At 44.4% G+C, this 25,339-nt stretch overlaps 1 protein-coding gene across 1 annotated transcript in view; it reads left to right on the forward strand.

The window, feature by feature from the left end:
• plcd1a (phospholipase C, delta 1a) overlaps positions 1-25,339 on the forward strand; it is an 85,435-nt gene that overhangs the window by 18,318 nt on the left and 41,778 nt on the right. Inside the window, exons 3-6 of the mRNA XM_064941128.1 lie at positions 13,958-14,186; positions 22,248-22,377; positions 22,584-22,812; positions 24,761-24,962. Of these exons, the coding sequence (XP_064797200.1) occupies positions 13,958-14,186; positions 22,248-22,377; positions 22,584-22,812; positions 24,761-24,962 (790 nt within the window). The remainder of the gene's footprint in view (positions 1-13,957; positions 14,187-22,247; positions 22,378-22,583; positions 22,813-24,760; positions 24,963-25,339) is intronic.

Here is a 25,339-nt window from a genome sequence, read left to right on the forward strand (position 1 = left end):
AGGTGAGGGTTCATGTTTGGGATCGGGTTACAAATGGCTAAGGTGAAGGTTAAGGATTGGGATTGGGTTACAAATGGCTAAGGTGAAGGTTAAGGATTGGGATTCAAATGGCTAAGGTGAAGGTTAAGGATTGGGATTGGGTTATGAATGGTTAAGGTGAGGGTTCATGTTTGGGATTGGGTTATGAATGGTTAAGGTAAGGGTTAAGGTTTGGGATTGGGTTACAAATGGCTAAGGTGAGGGTTCATGTTTGGGATTGGGTTATGAATGGTTAAGGTGAGGGTTCATGTTTGGGATTGGGTTATGAATGGTTAAGGTGAGGGTTCATGTTTGGGATTGGGCTATGAATGGTTAAGGTGAGGGTTCATGTTTGGGATTGGGTTATGAATGGTTAAGGTAAGGGTTAATGTTTGGGATTGGGTTACAAATGGCTAAGGTGGGTTAAGGATTGGGATCGGGATATGAATGGTTAAGGTGAGGGTTCATGTTTGGGATTGGGTTATGAATGGTTAAGGTGGGTTAAGGATTGGGATCGGGTTATGAATGGTTAAGGTGAAGGTTAAGGATTGGGATTGGGTTATGAATGGTTAAGGTGAAGGTTAAGGATTGGGATCGGGTTATTAATGGCTAAGGTGAAGGTTAAGGATTGGGATCGGGTTATGAATGGTTAAGGTGAAGGTTAAGGTGAGGGATTGGGTTATGAATGGTTAAGGTGAAGGTTAAGGTGAGGGATTGGGTTATGAATGGTTAAGGTGAAGGTTAAGGATTGGGATCGGGTTATTAATGGCTAAGGTGAAGGTTAAGGATTGGGATTGGGTTATGAATGGTTAAGGTGAAGGTTAAGGTGAGGGATTGGGTTATGAATGGTTAAGGTGAAGGTTAAGGTGAGGGATTGGGTTATGAATGGTTAAGGTGAAGGTTAAGGTGAGGGATTGGGTTATGAATGGTTAAGGTGAAGGTTAAGGATTGGGATCAGGTTATGAATGGTTAAGGTGAAGGTTAAGGATTGGGATCAGGTTATGAATGGTTAAGGTGAAGGTTAAGGATTGGGATCGGGTTATGAATGGTTAAGGTGAAGGTTAAGGATTGGGATTGGGTTATGAATGGCTAAGGTGAAGGTTAAGGATTGGGATCAGGTTATGAATGGTTAAGGTGAAGGTTAAGGATTGGGATCAGGTTATTAATGGCTAAGGTGAAGGTTAAGGATTGGGATCAGGTTATTAATGGCTAAGGTGAAGGTTAAGGATTGGGATCAGGTTATGAATGGTTAAGGTGAAGGTTAAGGATTGGGATCGGGTTATGAATGGTTAAGGTGAAGGTTAAGGTGAGGGATTGGGTTATGAATGGTTAAAGTGAAGGTTAAGGGTTGGGATCGGGTTATGAATGGTTAAGGTGAAGGTTAAGGATTGGGATCAGGTTATGAATGGTTAAGGTGAAGGTTAAGGATTGGGATCAGGTTATGAATGGTAAAGGTGAAGGTTAAGGATTGGGATCGGGTTATGAATGGTTAAGGTGAAGGTTAAGGATTGGGATCGGGTTATGAATGGTAAAGGTGAAGGTTAAGGATTGGGATCGGGTTATGAATGGTTAAGGTGAAGGTTAAGGATTGGGATCAGGTTATGAATGGTAAAGGTGAAGGTTAAGGATTGGGATCAGGTTATTAATGGCTAAGGTGAAGGTTAAGGATTGGGATCAGGTTATGAATGGTTAAGGTGAAGGTTAAGGATTGGGATCAGGTTATTAATGGCTAAGGTGAAGGTTAAGGATTGGGATCAGGTTATTAATGGCTAAGGTGAAGGTTAAGGATTGGGATCAGGTTATGAATGGTTAAGGTGAAGGTTAAGGATTGGGATCGGGTTATGAATGGTTAAGGTGAAGGTTAAGGTGAGGGATTGGGTTATGAATGGTTAAAGTGAAGGTTAAGGGTTGGGATCGGGTTATGAATGGTTAAGGTGAAGGTTAAGGATTGGGATCAGGTTATGAATGGTTAAGGTGAAGGTTAAGGATTGGGATCAGGTTATGAATGGTAAAGGTGAAGGTTAAGGATTGGGATCGGGTTATGAATGGTTAAGGTGAAGGTTAAGGATTGGGATCGGGTTATGAATGGTAAAGGTGAAGGTTAAGGATTGGGATCGGGTTATGAATGGTTAAGGTGAAGGTTAAGGATTGGGATCAGGTTATGAATGGTAAAGGTGAAGGTTAAGGATTGGGATCAGGTTATTAATGGCTAAGGTGAAGGTTAAGGATTGGGATCAGGTTATTAATGGCTAAGGTGAAGGTTAAGGATTGGGATCAGGTTATGAATGGTTAAGGTGAAGGTTAAGGATTGGGATCGGGTTATGAATGGTTAAGGTGAAGGTTAAGGTGAGGGATTGGGTTATGAATGGTTAAAGTGAAGGTTAAGGGTTGGGATCGGGTTATGAATGGTTAAGGTGAAGGTTAAGGATTGGGATCAGGTTATGAATGGTTAAGGTGAAGGTTAAGGATTGGGATCAGGTTATGAATGGTAAAGGTGAAGGTTAAGGATTGGGATCGGGTTATGAATGGTTAAGGTGAAGGTTAAGGATTGGGATCGGGTTATGAATGGTAAAGGTGAAGGTTAAGGATTGGGATCGGGTTATGAATGGTTAAGGTGAAGGTTAAGGATTGGGATCAGGTTATGAATGGTAAAGGTGAAGGTTAAGGATTGGGATTGGGTTATGAATGGTTAAGGTGAAGGTTAAGGATTGGGATCGGGTTATGAATGGTAAAGGTGAAGGTTAAGGATTGGGATTGGGTTATGAATGGTAAAGGTGAAGGTTAAGGATTGGGATCGGGTTATGAATGGTTAAGGTGAAGGTTAAGGATTGGGATTGGGTTATGAATGGTAAAGGTGAAGGTTAAGGATTGGGATCAGGTTATGAATGGTTAAGGTGAAGGTTAAGGATTGGGATCGGGTTATGAATGGTAAAGGTGAAGGTTAAGGATTGGGATCGGGTTATGAATGGTTAAGGTGAAGGTTAAGGTGAGGGATTGGGTTATGAATGGTAAAGGTGAAGGTTAAGGATTGGGATCAGGTTATGAATGGTTAAGGTGAAGGTTAAGGTGAGGGATTGGGTTATGAATGGTTAAGGTGAAGGTTAAGGATTGGGATCAGGTTATGAATGGTTAAGGTGAAGGTTAAGGATTGGGATCAGGTTATGAATGGTTAAGGTGAAGGTTAAGGTGAGGGATTGGGTTATGAATGGTTAAGGTGAAGGTTAAGGATTGGGATCAGGTTATGAATGGTTAAGGTGAAGGTTAAGGATTGGGATCGGGTTATGAATGGTTAAGGTGAAGGTTAAGGATTGGGATCAGGTTATGAATGGTAAAGGTGAAGGTTAAGGATTGGGATCAGGTTATGAATGGTTAAGGTGAAGGTTAAGGATTGGGATCAGGTTATGAATGGTTAAGGTGAAGGTTAAGGATTGGGATCAGGTTATGAATGGTTAAGGTGAAGGTTAAGGATTGGGATCGGGTTATGAATGGTTAAGGTGAAGGTTAAGGTGAGGGATTGGGTTATGAATGGTTAAAGTGAAGGTTAAGGGTTGGGATCGGGTTATGAATGGTTAAGGTGAAGGTTAAGGATTGGGATCAGGTTATGAATGGTTAAGGTGAAGGTTAAGGATTGGGATCAGGTTATGAATGGTAAAGGTGAAGGTTAAGGATTGGGATCGGGTTATGAATGGTTAAGGTGAAGGTTAAGGATTGGGATCGGGTTATGAATGGTAAAGGTGAAGGTTAAGGATTGGGATCGGGTTATGAATGGTTAAGGTGAAGGTTAAGGATTGGGATCAGGTTATGAATGGTAAAGGTGAAGGTTAAGGATTGGGATTGGGTTATGAATGGTTAAGGTGAAGGTTAAGGATTGGGATCGGGTTATGAATGGTAAAGGTGAAGGTTAAGGATTGGGATTGGGTTATGAATGGTAAAGGTGAAGGTTAAGGATTGGGATCGGGTTATGAATGGTTAAGGTGAAGGTTAAGGATTGGGATTGGGTTATGAATGGTAAAGGTGAAGGTTAAGGATTGGGATCAGGTTATGAATGGTTAAGGTGAAGGTTAAGGATTGGGATCGGGTTATGAATGGTAAAGGTGAAGGTTAAGGATTGGGATCGGGTTATGAATGGTTAAGGTGAAGGTTAAGGTGAGGGATTGGGTTATGAATGGTAAAGGTGAAGGTTAAGGATTGGGATCAGGTTATGAATGGTTAAGGTGAAGGTTAAGGTGAGGGATTGGGTTATGAATGGTTAAGGTGAAGGTTAAGGATTGGGATCAGGTTATGAATGGTTAAGGTGAAGGTTAAGGATTGGGATCAGGTTATGAATGGTTAAGGTGAAGGTTAAGGTGAGGGATTGGGTTATGAATGGTTAAGGTGAAGGTTAAGGATTGGGATCAGGTTATGAATGGTTAAGGTGAAGGTTAAGGATTGGGATCGGGTTATGAATGGTTAAGGTGAAGGTTAAGGATTGGGATCAGGTTATGAATGGTAAAGGTGAAGGTTAAGGATTGGGATCAGGTTATGAATGGTTAAGGTGAAGGTTAAGGATTGGGATCGGGTTATGAATGGTTAAGGTGAAGGTTAAGGATTGTGATAGGGTTAAAACCAAACCAGTGGCCACCTCCGGAACCAAACACACAACCTTCTGATCCAGAGTCATGGGATTACACCTTTCCACCATTCCCGTCCACATTACCCTTGCAAAACCCAAGCCTTGTTGATAGTAATAGCACTCGCTGTTGCCCCTAGTGGACGGATTTGAAGGCATTTCCCAAAGTCCTCAGGACATGGATAGACATCCAATTTCAAAGTCAATCTTGGTTTATTGTCCTTACACTGGCTTATGGGCTTTATACTAGTTTTTGGTTTTTATACTGCTTTATGGTCTTTATACTGGTTTATGGTCCTTACACTGGTTTATGGTCCTTACACTGGTTTATGGTCCTTACACTGGTTTATGGTCTTTATACTGGTTTATGGTTGTTACACTGGTTTATGGTCTTTATACTGGTTTATGGTCTTTATCCTGGTTTATGGTCCTTACACTGGTTTATGGTCTTTATACTGGTTTATGGTCTTTATCCTGGTTTATGGTCCTTACACTGGTTTATGGTTGTTACACTGGTTTATTGTCTTTACACTGGTTTATGGTTGTTACACTGGTTTATTGTCTTTATACTGGTTTATGGTCCTTATACTGGTTTATGGTCCTTACACTGGTTTATGGTCTTTATACTGGTTTATGGTCTTTATACTGGTTTATGGTCTTTATACTGGTTTATGGTCCTTACACTGGTTTATGGTTGTTACACTGGTTTATGGTTGTTACACTGGTTTATTGTCTTTATACTGGTTTATGGTCTTTATACTGGTTTATTGTCTTTATACTGGTTTATGGTCTTTATCCTGTTTATGGTCTTTATACTGGTTTATGGTCTTTATACTGGTTTATGGTCCTTACACTGGTTTATGGTCTTTATACTGGTTTATGGTCTTTATACTGGTTTATGGTCCTTACTCCTCTATTATGACATCTCTCTTCAAGGAGCTTTCTGCTATAATATGATTCATCTTACCTTGTTCTTGAACGAGGCTCTGCAAACACAATGCTTCGTGAGGATGAGTCTTGAAAGACCGTCGTTGGTGGTAAAGGACGTTTTAATTTGATGCTCGCACATCTGTCTTTCATGTTTTTACTTAATCAGACTGTTATAATCCTGCTTGGAAATTTTAACTCTAAAAAAAATAACTCTAATTCCTATTGGCAGCATGTTGCTGCTTGTAATCGTCATATCATTGTAATTATCATAGTTTAGAAGAATTCATCGCACAGAGGTCTACTTCTATCCATCTATTGTTCAGCAGACTGAGCCTAGCTAAAAGGCTAAAGAAAAACTCTAAGGGGAAGTTGACATAGTAAACATATTGGTTTGGCTTCCAGTCCCGTCCTCCATTTATCTGCACCACAGAGTATTGGATGTTGTGGTTCCACAGAAAGACTTGAGAAATAACAAGAGAGTGAATGTGGTCAGGACCACACAATGTCCTCATTCTCTCCCTGGACTTCATCTGGTATTTAAGGAATGTGTGCGTGACGACTTGGACACTGTTCTGTTTCTCAAAATGGAAATAAGCAACAACTGCTGGTCCAAATACAAAGTACCGTATAATCTCCGGCCTACAATATTCTGTTTTCTGTGAGTGTGTGTTTGTGTGTGCGGGTATTTAGACCCTTTGATTTGGGACTCAAAATTGAGCTCAGGTGCATCCTGTTTCCAGTGATCATACTTGATATGTTTCTACAACTTGATTGTGGTCCACTTGTGATAAATTCAATTGATTGGACAAGATTTGGTTATAATTTCTATATAAAAGATACCACAGCAAAAACCAAGCCATGAGCTTGAAGGACATTTTCGTAGAGCTCCGAGACAGGATCGTGTCGAGGCACAGATCTGGGGAAAGGTACCAAAAAATGTCTGCAGAATTAAAGGTCCCCCAAGAACACAGTGGACTCTATCATTCTTAAATGGATGAAGGTTGGAACCACCAAGACTCTTCCTAGAGCTGGCTGCCCGGCCGAACTGAGCAATCGGGGGAGAAGGGCTTTGGTCTGGGAGGTTACCAAGAACCCGTTGGTCACTCGGACAGTTTTCTATGGGGATGTTTTTCAGCCGCAGGTACTGGGAGACTAGTCAGGATTAAAAGATGAACAGAGCAAAGTACATAGAGGTCCTTGATGCTCCAGTGCGCTCATGACCTCAGACTGAGGCGAAGGTTCACCTCCAACAGGACAACGACCCTAAGCACACAGGCAAGACAATGCAGATGTGGCTTCGGGACAAGACTCTGAATGTCTTTGAGCGGCACAGCCAGAGCCCGGACTTGAACCCAATCCAACATCTCTGGAGAGACCTGAAAATAGCTGTGGCGACACTCCCCAACTCTCCAAATACAGGTGTGCCATGCGTGTAGCGTCATACCCAAGAAGAATCGAGACTGTAATCGCTGTTTCAACAAAGTACTGAGTAAAGGGTCTGATTAATTATGTAAATGTGATATAAGTATTTATTTTGCTTTGTCATTATGGGGTATTGTACGTAGAGTGATGAGGAATAGAAATCCATTGAATCCATTGAATACTTTCTGAATACCTTTCGAATGCACTATATGATACAAAGAGTCCTTCTTTGTTGATGTGAAGAAGAAACTGAATGAAAGAGTCCATGTCAACATGAAGCTGAGTGACTATGGCCTTTATAAAGCTGAGTGACTCACTAAATCAAGGCTTTGGATCTAAATGAATAACTACCAACATTCTTTCTGATAGTCTTGAATAAAGAAATGTTTTGGTTATCCTGACCTGGACACCATATACAGTATTATAATAACCCATTATTCTTTCTGATAGTCTTAAATAAAGACATGTTTTGACCAAATTAATCTGCTCATGTTGTGTGTGTTCAATTATTTGTGACATTGTGGTTACAATGAAGAATGTAAACGAAATAAATTAAATAAATCCTATTCATAATGAATAATCAGATGCGTGTTGCAACCTTTTAATTTTTCCTTATTTTATTTTTTTGAACAAATTGATTTGATATTTTTAAACAATACAAAACATGACAACAAATGACAACAACATCACCCTGCCCAGACCCACCTGCTCACACCCCCATCTCCATCAACTACATCACCCTGCCCAGACCCACCTCACACCCCCATCTCCATCAAATACATCACCCTGCCCAGACCCACCTCACACCCCCATCTCCATCAACTACATCACCCAGCCCAGACCCACCTGTTTACACCCCATCTCCATCAAATACATCACCCTGCCCAGACCCACCTCACACCCCCATCTCCATCAAATACATCACCCTGCCCAGAACCACCATACACCCCCATCTCCATCAACTACATCACCCAGCCCAGACCCACCTCACACCCCCACCTCCATCAACTACATCACCCTGTCCAGACCCACCTGTTTACACCCCCATCAACTACATCACCCTGTCCAGACCCACCTGTTTACACCCCATCAACTACATCACTCTGTCCAGACCCACCTGTTTACACGCCCACCCCCATCAACTACATCACCCTGTCCAGACCCACCTGTTTACACCCCCATCAACTACATCACCCTGTCCAGACCCACCTGTTTACACCCCCATCAACTACATCACCCTGTCCAGACCCACCTGTTTACACCCTCATCAACTACATCACCCTGTCCAGACCCACCTGTTTACACCCCCATCAACTACATCACCCAGCCCAGCCCAGACCCACCTCACACCCCCATCTCCATCAACAACATCACCCAGCCCAGACCCACCTCACACCCCCACCCCCATCAACTACATCACCCTGTCCAGACTCACCTGTTACACCCCCATCAACTACATCACCCTGTCCAGGCCACCCTGCTCACACCCCCATCAACTACATCACTCTGTCCCACCTGCTCACACCCCCATCTCCATCAACTACATCACCCTGTCCAGACCCACCTGTTTACACCCCCATCAACTACATCACACTGTCCAGACCCACCTGTTTACACGCCCACCTCCATCAACTACATCACCCTGTCCAGACCCACCTGTTTACACCCCCATCAACTACATCACCCTGTCCAGACCCACCTGTTTACACCCTCATCAACTACATCACCCTGTCCAGACCCACCTGCTCACACCCCCATCAACTACATCACCCTGTCCAGACCCACCTCACACCCCCATCTCCATTAACTACATCACTCTGTCCAGACCCACCTGCTCACACCCCCATCTCCATCAAATACATCACTCTGTCCAGACCCCCTGCTCACACCCCCATCAACTACATCACCCTGTCCAGACCCACCTGTTACACCCCCATCAACTACATCACCCTGTCCAGACCACCCTGCTCACACCCCCATCAACTACATCACTCTGTCCCACCTGCTCACACCACCATCTCCATCAACTACATCACCCTGTCCAGACCCATCTCACACCCCCATAAACTACATCACTCTGTCCAGACCCACCTGTTTACACCCTCATCAACTACATCACCCTGTCCAGACCCACCTGTTTACACCATCATCAACTACATCACCCTGTCCAGACCCACCTGCTCACACCCCCATCAACTACATCACCCTGTCCAGACCCACCTGTTTACACCCCCATCAACTACATCACCCTGTCCAGACCCACCAGTTTACACCCTCATCAACTACATCACCCTGTCCAGACCCACCTGTTTACACCCCCATCAACTACATCACCCTGTCCAGACCCACCTGTTTACACCCCCATCAACTACATCACCCTGTCCAGACCCACCTGCAACAGCCCTAGCCATAACACATATGTTTTTTCAACAACAGTTTATGGTCATTAATATCAAAGGCTGCACTGAAATCTAACAGTACAGCTCCCACAATCTTGTTATTATTATTTTAATTCAACCAATCATCAGTAATTTGTGTCAGTGCAGTACATGTTGAGTGCCCTTCTCTATAAGCACGCTGAACATCTGTTGTTAATTTGTTTACAGAGAAATAGCATTGTATTTGGTAAAACACATTTTTTCCAACAGTTTGCTAAGACCTGGCAGCAAGCTGATTGGTCGGCTGTTAGAACCAGTAAAGGCTGATTTACCACTCATTGGTAGAGGAATGACTTTGGCTTCCCTCCAGGCCTGAGGACAAAGACTTCCCTCTAGACTCAGATTAAAGATATGACAGATAGGAGTGGCTCAGCTACAATCCTCAGTAGCCTTCCATCTAAGTTGTCAATGGAGGTTTGTCATTATTGATCGATGATAATATTTTTTCCACCTCTCCCACACGAACTTTACAAAATTCAAACAACAATGCTTTTCTTTCATTATTAGTTATTTTATGCATGAATATGATGGCTCACTCTTTGTTGTTGGCATTTCCTGCCTAAGTTTGACCACTTTGCCAATGAAGTAATCATTAAAATAATTGTCAACATCAAATGGTTTTGTGATGAATAAGCCGTCTGATTTGGATGAAAGATGGAGTTGAATGTCTTTGTGCCCATCATTTCACTTACAGTACTCCAACGTTGTTTCCATCATTCTTTATATCATTATATCACAATACAGTTACTTCTTCTTTGTGTTGAGTTCAGGCACATAATGTCTCCATTTACCGTCAGTCAGCCAGTCAGATGTGCAGCCAGATGTATCAGCCACTCCTGTTGCCCCATCTCTTTCAACCATACAGTTTTTACATTCCTCATCAATCCATGGAACCTTAACAGTTCTAACGGTCAGTTTCCATGTCCATGTTTATCAATAATTAGAAGAAGCTGTCACACCCTGGTCTCCTGTGCACCTCCCTAGCCTTGCACGTCCTGTGCCAGCCCTGCTCTCAAGATCTCCAGTACGCCTTCACGGTCTAGCCCATCCTGTGCCACCTCCACCCACCAGTCCTCCGGTGGCAGCTCCCCGTACCAGGCTTCCTGTACGTGTCCTCGGCCCAATACCACCAGTGCCAGCACCACGCATCAGGCCTACAGTGTGCCTCGCCCCTCCAGCGCTGCCAGAGCCTTCCTCCTCTCCTGCGCTGTCGGAGTCTCCCGCCTGTTTAGCGCTGTCAGAGCCTTCCTCCTCTCCTGCGCTGCCAGAGTCTCCAGCCTGTTCAGCGCTGCCAGAGCCTTTCTCCTCTCCTGCGCTGCCAGAGTCTCCTGCCTGTTCAGCGTTGCCAGAGCCTTCCTCCTCTACAGCGCTGCCGGAGTCTCCCGCCTGTCCAGCGCTGCCAGAGCCTTCCTCCTCTCCTGCGCTGCCGGAGTCTCCCGCCTGTTAAGCGCTGTCAGAGCCTTCCTCCTCTCCTACGCTACCGGAGTCTCCCGCCTGTCCAACGCTGCCAGAACCTTTCTCCTCTACAGCGCTGCCGGAGTCTCCCGCCTGTCCAGTGCTGCCAGAGCCTTCCGCCTCTACAGCGCTGCCTGAGTCTCCTGCCTGTTCAGCGCAGCCAGAGCTGCCAGCCTGCATGGAGCAGCCAGAGCTGCCAGTCTGCATGGAGCAGTCAGAGCTGTCGGTCTGCATGGAGCTGCCAGTCTGCAAGGAGCTGCCAGTCTGCAAGGAGCTGCCAGTCTGCAAGGAGCTGCCAGTCTGAAAGGAGCTGCCAGTCTGCAAGGAGCTGCCAGTCTGCATGGAGCTGCCAGAGCTGTCAGTCTGCAAGAAGCCGTCAGAGCTGCCAGTCTGCAAGAAGCCGCCAGAGCTGCCAGTCAGTATGGAGCAGCCAGAGCCGCCAGTCAGCATGGAGCAGCCAGAGCCGCCAGTCAGCATGGAGCAGCCAGAGCCACCAGTCAGCATTGAGCAGCCAGATCCGTCAGTCTGCCAGGATCCGCCAGTCAGCCAGACTCTTCCAGATCTGCCAGTCAGCCAGACTCTTCCAGATCCACCAGTCAGCCAGACTTTTCCAGATCTGCCAGTCAGCCAGACTCTTCCAGATACGTCAGTCTGCCAGACACTTCCAGATCCGCCAGTCAGCCAGACTCTTCCAGATCTGCCAGTCAGCCAGACTCTTCCAGATCCGCCAGTCAGCCAGACTCTTCCAGATCTGCCAGTCAGCCAGACTCTTCCAGATCCGCCAGTCAGCCAGACTCTTCCAGATCCGCCAGTCAGTCAGACTCTTTCAGATCCGCCAGTCAGCCAGGATCTGCCAGATCCAACTACCTGTCTGAGCTTCCTCTCAGTGCTGAGCTTCTTCTCAGTGCTGAGCTCCCTCTCAGCGCTGAGCTTCCTCTCAGTCCCGAGCTACCCCTCAGTCCCGAGCTACCCCTCAGTCCCGAGCTGCCTCAGTCCCGAGCTGTCCCTCAGTCCCTCAGTCCCGAGCTGTCCCTCAGTCCCGAGCTGTCCCTCAGTCCTAAGACTAAGACTTTGATAGAGTGGCGTCCACGTCCCGTGCCGGAGCCGCCACCATGGACAGACGCCCACCCGGACCCTCCCCTATAGTTTTTGGTGTGTGTCCGGGAGTCCGCACCTTGGGGAGGGGGTTCTGTCACGCCCTGGTCGAAGTATTTTGTGTTTGTCTTCATTTATTTGGTCAGGCCAGGGTGTGGCATGGGTTTTTGTATGTGGTGTGTTTGTATTGGGATTGTAGCTTAGTGGGGTGTTCTAGTTAAGTCTATGGCTGTCTGAAGTGGTTCTCAATCAGAGGCAGGTGTTTATCGTTGTCTCTGATTGGGAACCATATTTAGGCAGCCATATTCTTTGAGTGTTTCGTGGGTGATTGTCCTTAGTGTCCTGATGTCCTTGTTCTGTGTTTATTTACACCAGTAAAGGCTGTTTCGGTTTTCGTTACGTTCTTTGTTTTGTAGTGTTTGTAATTGATTCGTGTTTTACGTTTGTTTATTAAACATGGATCGCAATCTACACGCCGCATTTTGGTCCGACTCTCCTTCACACCTAGAAAGTCGTAACAGAATCAATGTCATAAATTCATGAAGTGCAGCATCTGGATGCTCCTCATTAATCACATCACACCAACAATTTTCTTTTACATCGTCCACATAAGAGTCACAGCTAAATCTTTTGTATGATCTCTTATACACTATTTTAGGCACAGCTGTTGGAACTTTGGCTTTCCTGGATAAAGCCACTATATTGTGATCAGTGCATCCAATGGGTACGGATACAGCTTCAGAACAAAGTTCTACAGTATTAGTATAAATGTGACCAATACATGTGGATTATCTTATCCTGGAGTGTTTGAAAAACACCCTGGTATGTTGATTAATAACCTGAACCAGATTACAGGCACTGGTTACAGTGAGAAGCTTCCTGTTGAGAGGACAGCTTGATGAAAACCAGTCAATATTCAGATCCCCAAGAAAGTAGACCTCTCTGTTTACATCACATAGACTATCAAGCATTTCACACATATTATTTAGATACTGACTGACTGTGTAACTGACTGACCAGTAGACACCAGGGACTAAGTTTGACTGACCAGTAGACACCAGGGACTAAGTCTGACTGACCAGTAGACACCAGGGACTAAGTTTGACTGACCAGTAGACACCAGGGACTAAGTTTGACTGACCAGTAGACACCAGGGACTAAGTCTGACTGACCAGTAGACACCAGGGTCTAAGTCTGACTGACCAGTAGACACCAGGGACTAAGTCTGACTGACCAGTAGACACCAGGGACTAAGTCTGACTGACCAGTAGACACCAGGGACTAAGTCTGACTGACCAGAAGACACCAGGGACTAAGTCTGACTGACCAGTAGACACCAGGGACTAAGTCTGACTGACCAGTAGACACCAGGGACTAAGTCTGACTGACCAGTAGACACCAGGGACTAAGTTTGACTGACCAGTAGACACCAGGGACTAAGTCTGACTGACCAGTAGACACCAGGGACTAAGTCTGACTGACCAGTAGACACCAGGGACTAAGTTTGACTGACCAGTAGACACCAGGGACTAAGTCTGACTGACCAGTAGACACCAGGGACCGCCAGTCAGTTACACAGGTTGGGGTGTATAGGAACAAAAACTGGGAACGAAGTGTGTAGACAGTCAGATGGCTGTTGGGTGCTGTGAGTGGGTGAAAGGAGACAGAGACACTGAGACAGATAGGTTTCCTGCCTACCCTCCTCTATCACCCTGTCCTGTCCTATCAAACCCACCCTCTCCTGTATGTTTCTGTCTGGGGTAGATGTGATTAAGACATGATTGGGACAAGCCCTGGTGATGTCTCCATGGTGACAGCCATGTCATCACACAGTTTCCAGCCTGGACCTTGAGGCTTTTTGGTTTTAACCAAGAAACGATCAAGAAACTATCAAATCTCAGCAGCCATGAAACCAAGCATGCGGTCAGACTTCAGGACCAGGATTTCATAAACAATTCTAACCTCAATCCCCCTCTTGTCTCCCCTCCAGTCTCCATTGATGAGATAGACTCTGTGCGTAAGGGCCGTCAGTCGGAGGGTCTTCAGAAGCACACAGATGCCCAGGTTGAGGACCGGTGTTTCTCCATCGTCTTTAAGGGCCGCAGGAGGAACCTGGACCTGGTGGCGACCTCGGCAGAGGAGGCTAGGCAGTGGGTCAATGGTCTGGAGAAGATCATCTCTAACATGAGGAAACTCAACAGCCAGCAGACGAGCGAGCAGTATCCTCTTTTGTTAATCTGCTTGCTTTGCAGTTCACAACTAAAACATTGTTAAGTTACTTGGGGTTACAAATCAGAAAATAGTTGTCCAGCTTATTCAGTATAGTGGATTCCCATCTATAATGTGTATAGGTCAACATTTAAGCTCCGAGCAACTGGTTGCTAGCAATTTATGTTATTCTTCAATAACACAAACTCCAAAGCAAATCAGGGGGAGAAAAATAGGTTTATTGGAGAAGGACAAATCAAAGGGGGTGACACTCTAGACCCAAACTGTTACAGACCTATATCCATCCTGCCTTGGGTTTCTAAGGTCTTCAAAAGCCAAGTTAATAAACAGATCACTGACCATTTCATGACCCACTGTCCCTTCTCCACTGTGCAATCCGGTTTCGGAGCTGGTCCCGGGTGGACCTCGGCCACGCTCAAGGTACTAAACGATATCATAACTGCCATCGATAAAAGACAGTACTGTGCAGCCGTCTTCATCGACCTGGCCAAGGCTTTTGACTCTGTCCATCACCATATTCGTATCTGCAGACTCAATAGCCTTGGTTTCTCAAATGACTGCCTCGCCTGGTTCACAAACTACTTCGCAGACAGAGTTCAGTGTGTCAAATCGGAGGGCCTGTTGTCCAGAACTCTGGCGGTCTCTACGTGGGTACCACAGGGTTAAATTCTCGGGCTCTTTTCTCTGTATATATCAACGATGTCGCTCTTGATCCCTGATCCACCTCTACACAGACGACACCATTCTGTATACATCTGGCCCTTCCTTGGACACTGTGTTAAAACCTCTTTGGGGACACTAGTGTCCCACCTGGCAACATCCGGTGGAATTGCACGAAATTCAAAATACAAAATTATTAGACATTCATGAAAATACAAGTGTTATACATCAGTTAAAAGATTAACTTCTTGCAATAAAATAAATCACTTACCTTTGAAGATCTTCCTCTGTTTGCAATCCAGAGGGTCCCAGCTACATCACAAATGATCGTTTTGTTCGACAAAGTCCTTCTTTACATCCCAAAAAAGTATGTTTAGTTGGTGCGCTTGATTCGGTAATCCACCGGTTTCCCTTGTTCAAAATGCATACAAATGAATCCCAAAAGATACCAATAAACTTCGTCCAAACAAGTCAAACAACATTTCTAATCAATCCTCAGGTACCCTAATATGTAAATAAACAATCAAATTTAAGACGGAGAATAGTATGTTCATTACCGGAGATAAATAACGAAGTGCGCTCCCTCACCGATGTGCGCCACAATACTACAGCCAAAACGGGAGCCACCTAGAAAAACTACAAATTCTAGCTAATTTTTCAAAACACAAGCCTGAAACTCTTTCTAAAGACTGTTGACATCTATGGAAGCCCTAGGAACTGCAATCTAGGAGGTATTCTTTTGAAATTCCCATTACAATGAGTGGTGAGCCCCAAACAAATAATTCCCAGATGGATTCTCCTCGGATTTTTGCTATATCAGTTCTGTTCTGCGCACAGACATTATTTTAACAGCTTTGGAAACTTTAGAATGTTTTCTATCCAATACTACAAATTATATGCATATCCTAGCTTCTGGGCCTGAGTAACAGCCAGTTTACTTTGGGCACCTCAGTCATCCAAACTTCAGAGTACTTCCCTCTACCCCGAAGAAGTAACCTCCAAACGAGCTTTAATGCCATAAAACACTCCTTCCGTGGCCTCCAACTGCTCTTAAACGCTAGTACAATTATGCATGATTTTCAACCGTTTGCTGCCCGCACCCACCCGACGAGCTTCACTACCCTGGACGGTTCCGACCTAGAATATGTGGACACCTATAAATATCTAGGCGTCTGGCTAGACTGTAAACTCTCCTTCCAGACTCACATTAACCATCTCCAATCCAAAGGTAAATCTAGAATCGGCTTTCTATTTTGCAACAAAACCTCCTTCACTAACGCCCAGGTGTCTGTTTAGACTGTAAACTCTCCTTCCAGACTCACATTAACCATCTCCAATCCAAAGGTAAATCTAGAATCGGCTTTCTATTTCGCAACAAAGCCTCCTTCACTCACGCCCAGGTGTCTGGCTAGACTGTAAACTCTCCTTCCAGACTCATGTTAAACATGAGTCCAAAAAGTCCAAAATCGGATCTGAAATCGGCTTTCTATTCCCCAACAAAGCCAAAGCCTCCTTCACTCATGCCCCCTAACTTACCCTCATAAAACTGACTATCCTACCGATCCTCGACTTCGGCAATGTCATCTGCAAAATAGCTTCCAATACTCTGCTCAGCGGATGCTGGATGCGGTCTATCACAGTGCCATCTGTTTTGTCACCAAATCACCTTATACCACCCACCACTGCGACCTGTAAGCTCTAGTCGGCTGGCACTCACTACATATTCGTCGCCAGACCCACTGGCTCCAGGTCATCTACAAGTCTATGCTAGGTGGAGCTCTGCCTTTTTCTCAGCTCACTGGTCACGATAACAACACCCACCCGTAGCACACGCTCCAGCGGGTATATCTCACTGGTCATCCCCAGGGCCGACACCTCATTTGGCCGCCTTTCCTTCCAGTTCTCTGCTGCCAGTGACTGGAACGAATTGCAAAAATCGCTGAAGCTGGAGACTTATATACCAAGATGGCATAGCAATTCAGACGTCATTTGTCCTCGTCTTGTCGTGTCCTGTATATATATATATATATATATATATATATATATATATTTACAACTTTTTTCATACATTTTTTAATTTAAATTTTCCATAAACTCATCCTCAAAACACTCTCCTACAACCCGCCTCACCAATTTATATTTATAAAAAAGTATAAAAAAGTATTATTTACCTCAAGTCTGAAATCATCCAAGAAGCTAGCCAGAAACTCCAAACTCCAAGAAGCTAGCCAGAAACTAGCCAGAAGCTAGCCAGGAGCTAGCCAGGAGCTAATCCAGAAGCTAATCACAAGCTGGGTCAGGAGCTGGCCAGAAACTGGCCAGAAGCTAGCCAGGAGCTAGCCAGAAGTTAATCCAGCAGCTAATCGGAAGCTTGTTGGAGTTTTTAAAAGTAGGTCGCCTAGCAGCACGAGCTCTGAAGATAGATGGGGGGCATTCAGTTCACATATGGTGAGCTAAATGGGATATATATACATTTTGGGTCCTGTGTGGCTCAGTCGGTAGAGCATGGCGCTTGCAACGCCAATCGTCGTGGGTTCGATTCCCGCTGGGGCCACCCATATGTAAAAGTAGTGGCCCCAGCCGACTTGTAAGTCGCTTTGGACAAAAGCGTCTGCTAAATGGGATATATATATAGCTAGCCAGCTGAGGAGTTCCATCAATCGCTCCTGGGCTGCGGTCACCTGTCCGGACCCGTTTTTGCTGCCTGTGCGGAGCCCCACAGGGCCTTCACGGCTGAACTGCCGACGTTGTCTACCCGAGGGAGTTATCCGTCTGGTACCTCCGTCGCGACGTTGCCTGGGCGCCCATCTGCGGCCTGCTAGCCATTAGCTGTCTTATCGGCTGCTATCTGAATAGATAATCGGACAATTTATTTATTTATTTTTATTGTTATTGTTATTTTTTTCTTCTTCTGGGCCTCTAGCTATATCTATTGTTTTTATTTTTGTTGTTGTTGTGTGATTTGGATTGGTCCCCTCTACCACACGGAACCCCACTAATCTACTGACGGAGCGCAAGAGGTGGCTAATAACAGACGTCCATCCTATGCTAGCTTGCTATCGATGGCCTGGCTGGCTGTCTGGATCACCGTGACCCCCAACCAACCTCTCCACTCTGGACCCTTTTGATCACTCGACTAAGCATGCCTCTCCTTAATGTCAATATGCCTTGTCCATTGCTGTTCTGGTTAGTGTTTATTGGCTTATTTCACTGTAGAGCCTCTAGTCCTGCTCACCATACCTTATCCAACCTATTAGTTTCACCACCCACACATGCAATGACATCTCCTCGTTTCAATGATGTTTCTAGAGATAATATCTCTCTCTTCATCACTCAATACCTAGGTTTACCTCCACGGTATTCACATCCTACCATACCTTTGTCTGTACATTATACCTTGATGCTATTTTATCGCCCCCAGAAACCTTCTTTTACTCTCTGTTCCAGACGTTCTAAACGACCAATTCTTATTGCTTTTAGTCGCACCCTTATTCTACTCCTTCTCTGTTCCTCTGGCGATGTAGAAGTGAATCCAGGCCCTGCAGTGCCTAGCTCCACTCCTATTCCCCAGGCGCTCTCTTTTGACGACTTCTGTAACCGTAATAGCCTTGGTTTCATGCATGTTAACATTAGAAGCCTCCTCCCTAAGTTTGTTCTATTCACTGCTTTAGCACACTCTGCCAACCCGGATGTTCTAGCTGTGTCTGAATCCTGGCTTAGGAAGACCACCAAAAATTCTGAAATTTCCATCTCCAACTACAACATTTTCAGACAAGATAGAACTGCCAAAGGGGGCAGTGTTGCAATCTACTGCAAAGATAGCCTGCAGAGTTCTATCCTACAATCCAGGTCTGTACCCAAACAATTTGAACTTCTACTTTTAAAAATCCACCTCTCTAAAAACAAGTCTCTCACCGTTGCAGTCTGCTATAGACCACCCTCTGCCCCCAGCTGTGCTCTGGACACCATATGTGAACTGATTGCCCCCCATCTATCTTCAGAGCTCGTGCTGCTAGGCGACCTAAACTGGAACATGCTTAACACCCCAGCCATCCTACAATCTAAACTTTGATGCCCTCAATCTCACACAAATTATCAATGAACATACCAGGTACCTCCCCAAAGCCTTAAACACGGGCACCCTCAGAGATATCATCCTAACCAACTTGCCTTCTAAATACACCTCTGCTGTCTTCAACCAAGATCTCAGCGATCACTGCCTCATTGCCTGCATCCGTAATGGGTCAGCGGTCAAACGAACCCCACTCATCACTGTAAAACGCTCCTTGAAACACTTCAGAGAGCAGGCCTTTCTAATCGACCTGGCCGGGGTATCCTGGAAGGATATTGATCTCATCCCGTCAATAGAGGATGCCTGGATATTTAAAAAAAATGCCTTCCTAACTATCTTAAATAGACATGCCCCATTCAAGAAATTTAGAACCAGGAACAGATATAGCCCTTGGTTCTCCCCAGACCTGACTGCCCTTAACCAACACAAAAACATCCTATGGCGTTCTGCATTAGCATCGAACAGCCCCCCGTGATATGCAGCTGTTCAGGGAAGGTAGAAACCATTATACACAGGCAGTTAGAAAAGCCAAGGCTAGCTTTTTCAAGCAGAAATTTGCTTCCTGCAACACTAACTCAAAAAAGTTCTGGGACACTGTAAAGTCCATGGAGAATGAGAACACCTCCTCCCAGCTGCCCACTGCACTGAAGATAGGAAACACTGTCACCACTGATAAATCCACCATAATTGAGAATTTCAATAAGCATTTTTCTACGGCTAGCCATGCTTTCCACCTGGCTACTCCTACCCCAGTCAACAGCACTGCACCCCCCACAGCAACTCGCCCAAGCCTTCCCCATTTCTCCTTCTCCCAAATCAGTTCAGCTGATGTTCTGAAAGAGCTGCAAAATCTGGACCCCTACAAATCAGCCGGGCTAGACAATCTGGACCCTTTCTTTCTAAAATTATCTGCCGAAATTGTTGCCACCCCTATTACTAGCCTGTTCAACCTCTCTTTCGTGTCGTCTGAGATTCCCAAAGATTGGAAAGCAGCTGCGGTCATCCCCCTCTTTAAAGGGGGGGACACTCTTGACCCAAACTGCTACAGACCTATATCTATCCTACCATGCCTTTCTAAGGTCTTCGAAAGCCAAGTCAACAAACAGATTACCGACCATTTCGAATCTCACCATACCTTCTCTGCTATGCAATCTGGTTTCAGAGCTGGTCATGGGTGCACCTCAGCCACACTCAAGGTCCTAAACGATATCTTAACCGCCATCGATAAGAAACATTACTGTGCAGCCGTGTTCATTGATCTGGCCAAGGCTTTCGACTCTGTCAATCACCACATCCTCATCGGCAGACTCGACAGCCTTGGTTTCTCACTACTCTGGACGGCTCTGATTTAGAATACGTGGACAGCTACAAATACTTAGGTGTCTGGTTAGACTGTAAACTCTCCTTCCAGACCCATATCAAATATCTCCAATCCAAAGTTAAATCTAGAATTGGCTTCCTATTTTGCAACAAAGCATCCTTCACTCATGCTGCCAAACATACCCTTGTAAAACTGACCATCTTACCAATCCTCGACTTTGGTGATGTCATTTACAAAATAGCCTCCAATACCCTACTCAACAAATTGGATGCAGTCTATCACAGTGCAATCCGTTTTGTCACCAAAGCCCCATATACTACCCACCATTGCGACCTGTACGCTCTCGTTGGCTGGCCCTCGCTTCATACTCGTCGCCAAACCCACTGGCTCCATGTCATCTACAAGACCCTGCTAGGTAAAGTCCCCCCTTATCTCAGCTCGCTGGTCACCATAGCAGCTCCCACCTGTAGCACACACTCCAGCAGGTATATCTCTCTAGTCACCCCCAAAACCAATTATTTCTTTGGCCGCCTCTCCTTCCAGTTCTCTGCTGCCAATGACTGGAACGAACTACAAAAAGCACTGAAACTGGAAACACTTATCTCCCTCACTAGCTTTAAGCACCAACTGTCAGAGCAGCTCACAGATTACTGCACCTGTACAGAGCCCACCTATATTTTAGTCCAAACAACTACCTCTTTCCCTACTGTATTTAATTTATTTATTTTGCTCCTTTGCACCCCATTATTTTTATTTCTACTTTGCACATTCTTCCATTGCAAATCTACCATTCCAGTGTTTTACTTGCTATATTGTATTTACTTTGCCACCATGGCCTTTTTTTGCCTTTACCTCCCTTATCTCACCTCATTTGCTCACATCGTATATAGACTTGTTTCTACTCTATTATTGACTGTATGTTTGTTTTACTCCATGTGTAACTCTGTGTCGTTGTATGTGTCGAACTGCTTTGCTTTATCTTGGCCAGGTCGCAATTTTAAATGAGAACTTGTTCTCAACTTGCCTACCTGGTTAAATAAAGGTGAAATAAAATAAAAATATCTCCGTCACTAACTTTAAACATCAGCTATCTGAGCAGCTAACCGGTCACTGCAGCTGTAAATAGCCCACCCAATCTACCTACCTCATCCCCATATTATTATTATTTTTTTTACTTTTCTGCTCTTTTGCACACCAGTATCTCTACTTGTACATCATCATCTGCCTATCTATCCCATCAGACTGTTAAAGCCACCACTAACATTGAGTGGCGGATGCCAACACACTGACTCAACTCCAGCCACTTTAATAATGGGAATTGATGGGACAGGATGTAAAACATACATCACTAGCCACTTTAAACAATGCTACCTAATATAATGTTTACATACCCTACATTGTTCATCTCATATGTATACGTATATATTGTACTCTATATCATCTACTGCATCTTTATGTAATACATGTATCACTAGCCACTTTAAACTATGCCACTTTGTTTACATACTCATCTCATATGTATATACTGTACTCGATACCATCTACTGCATCTTGCCTATGCCGTTCTGTACCATCACTCATTCATATATCTTTATGTACATATTCCTTATCCCTTTACACTTGTGTGTTTATGGTAGTAGTTGTGGAATTGTTAGTTAGATTACTCGTTGGTTATTACTGCATTGTCGGAACTAGAAGCACAAGCATTTCGCTACACTTGCATTAACATCTGCTAACCATGTGTATGTGACCATTAACATCTGCTAACCATGTGTATGTGACCATTAACATCTGCTAACAATGTGTATGTGACAAATAACATTTGATTTGATTTAATTTGACATTCCACAGATTCTGAACAGATGTTGAACTGAAACCCAACTCCTGTTTACAATTCGCTATTGACCACTAGTACTCTAGTATTTAGACCTCTTCCTCTGCGTTGTGTATTAGTCCTACATGGTGAATGATTGATCCTTAAATCTGGGCGTATTAAAGCTGGATCTTCAACTGTATGAGGAAAGCAGACAAGAACAAGGACAACAAGATGACCCTGAAGGAGCTGAAACACTTCCTCCGCCAGATCAACATCGAGGTGGACGACATGTACGCTGAAGTGCTGTTTGCAGTGAGTGAACAGCTACAGTTGGTCAATAACTTACGGTGTTATAGACTCTGTACGGGCAGCTCCTAATGAAGTTCTGTCATGTTCCTGTATGTATATGGGTTTCATTTAAGGTTATGCTATGTCTCAAAGCATTTTACTTTGTCTGAGGAGGAACTCAATGTACTGTATCTCGTTGGTGCTGTTTTGTTAATGATCTTGTCCTACAGAAATGTGACAAGTCTAACTCGGGCTCCCTGGAAGGTCCTGAGATCAAACACTTCTATGACCTGCTGATATACCGCGAGGAGATCGATGTGATCTATGGGAAGTACGCCACTACAGGGGAGCAGATGAGTGTCAAAGACCTGCTCAACTTCCTGCTGAACGAGCAGCGTGAGGTGGCCACAATGGAGGACGCTGTAAGACTCATAGAGAGATACGAGCTGGACGATTCAGGTGAGAGATGCTCTAGTACTGACTCAATATGATCTGGATGACTCAGGTAAGGAGAGATGCTCTAGTTCTGACTCAATATGATCTGGATGATTCAGGTGAGGAGAGATGCTCTAGTACTGACTCAATATGATCTGGATGACTCAGGTGAGGAGAGATGCTCTAGTACTGAACTCACTATATAAGGGAGCATGTACACTGAGTGCACAAAACATTAAGAACAACTGCTCTTTCCATGACAGACTGACCAGGTGAATCCAGGTGAAAACTATGATCCCTTAATGATGTCGCCTGTTAAATCCACTTCAATCAGTGTAGATGAAGGAGAGGAGACAGGTTAAAGAAGGATTTTTAAGCATTGAGACAATTGAGACATGGATTGTGTATGTGTGCCATTCAGAGGGTGAATGTGCAAGACCAGTTTGAGTGTGTCAAGAATTGCAATGCTGCTCGGTTTTTCACACTGTAAAGTTTCCCGTATCTATCAATAATGGTTCACCACCCAAAGGGCATCCAGCCAATTTGACACAACTGTGGGAAGCATTGGAGTCAACATCAACAACAACAACATTGTCCCTGTGGAATGCTTTCCACACCTTGGAGACTTCATACCCTGACACATTTAGGCTGTTCTGGGGGCAAAAGGGGGTACAACTCAATATTAGGAAGATGTTCCTAATGTTTTGTACACTCATTTTACTGTACGTAAGAATGCAGTATTCGCAGCATACAGTTTTATGGTATTCTATGAATGTGCTAAAATACTTTGTGTATTTCTGAGGCACCTTTCCATTGTAAGATAAATGATATACATTGCCTTCACAAAGTATTCATTCCTCGACTTGATTACATTTATATATTTTTCTCACCCATTTACACACAATCTCACATAATGACAAAGTGAAAACAGGTTTTTTGATTTTTTTCCCCCAGATTTATTTCAAATGAAATACAGAAATGTCTTATTTACATAAGTAATCACACCCCTGAGTCAAAACATGTTAGAATAACCTTTGACAGCTATTACAGCTGTGAATATTTCTGGGTAAGTCTCTAAGATTTCCACACCTGGATTGTGCAACATTTCCCCATTATTCTTCTCAAAATTCTTCAAGTTCCGTCAAATTGGTTGTTGATCATTGATAGAAAGTGGCTATAAATGAATAAAAACAAAAGATTGCCTTGATTTGGAAACTATAGCCAGTTGGCTAACATGGCATCCTTCTCTGCTTGAGTAGGCTGAAAGTGAAGGAAAATAAATCTCTCTCTCTCTCTCTTCTTGGGTATGACGCTACAAATCCCTGAGCGGTTTCCTTCCTCTCTGGCAACTGAGTTAGGAAGGACACCTGTATCTTTGTAGTGACTGGGTGTATTGATACACCATCCGAAGTGTAATTAATAACATCACCATGCTGAAAAGGATATTCAATGTCTGCTTTTTTATGTTTACCCATCTACCAATAGGTGCCCTTCTTGGCAAGGCGTTGGAAATCCTCCCTGGTCTTTGTGGTTGAATCTGTATTAAATTCACTGCTCGACTGAGGGACCTTACAGATAATTGTTTGTGTGGGGTACAGAGATGAGGTAGTCATTCAAAAATCATGTTAAACACTATTATTACATATGTGACTTGTTAATTTAAGCAATTCTTTACTCCTGAACATATTTAGGCTTGCCATAACAAAGGGGTTGAATACCTTTTGATTCAAGACATTTCAGCTTTTCATTTTTTATGATTTATTTTTATTTTTATAAAAGCATAATTCAACTTCGACATTATGGGGTATTGTGTGTTGGCCAGTGACAAAATAAATCTGAATTTAATCCATTTTCAATTCAGGCTGTAACCCAACATAATGTGTCAAGGGGTGTGAATACTTTCTGAAGGCACTGTATATCTGGGGGGGCTATTTCACAAGGCCCAATCGCCTAACTCATTCTGCCCCCCCAGCAAAGCAGAAGAATCTCATGACCAAAGATGGCTTCCTGATGTACCTGCACCAGGAGGAGGGGTCTATCTTCAATCCCGCCCACAAGGAGGTGTTCCAGGATATGAGCCAGCCAATCAACCACTACTTCATCAGCTCCTCCCACAACACCTACCTGATGGAAGACCAGCTCAAAGGCCACAGCAGCACAGAGGCCTACATCAAGTAACCATGACAACCTCTAATCTAAACTAACCTTACTACCCAGCAGCACAGAGGCCTACATCAAGTAACCATGACAACCTCTAATCTAAAACTAACCTTACTACCCAGCAGCACAGAGGCCTACATCAAGTAACCATGACAACCTCTAATCTAAAACTAACCTTACTACCCAGCAGCACAGAGGCCTACATCAAGTAACCATGACAACCTCTAATCTAAAACTAACCTTACTACCCAGCAGCACAGAGGCCTACATCAAGTAACCATGACAACCTCTAATCTAAAACTAACCTTACTACCCTGCAGCACAGAGGCCTACATCAAGTAACCATGACAACCTCTAATCTAAACTAACCTTACTACCCAGCAGCACAGAG

The sequence above is a fragment of the Oncorhynchus masou genome, chromosome 28, assembly GCF_036934945.1.
Source record: "Oncorhynchus masou masou isolate Uvic2021 chromosome 28, UVic_Omas_1.1, whole genome shotgun sequence".
In the NCBI taxonomy this organism is placed as follows: domain Eukaryota; kingdom Metazoa; phylum Chordata; class Actinopteri; order Salmoniformes; family Salmonidae; genus Oncorhynchus; species Oncorhynchus masou.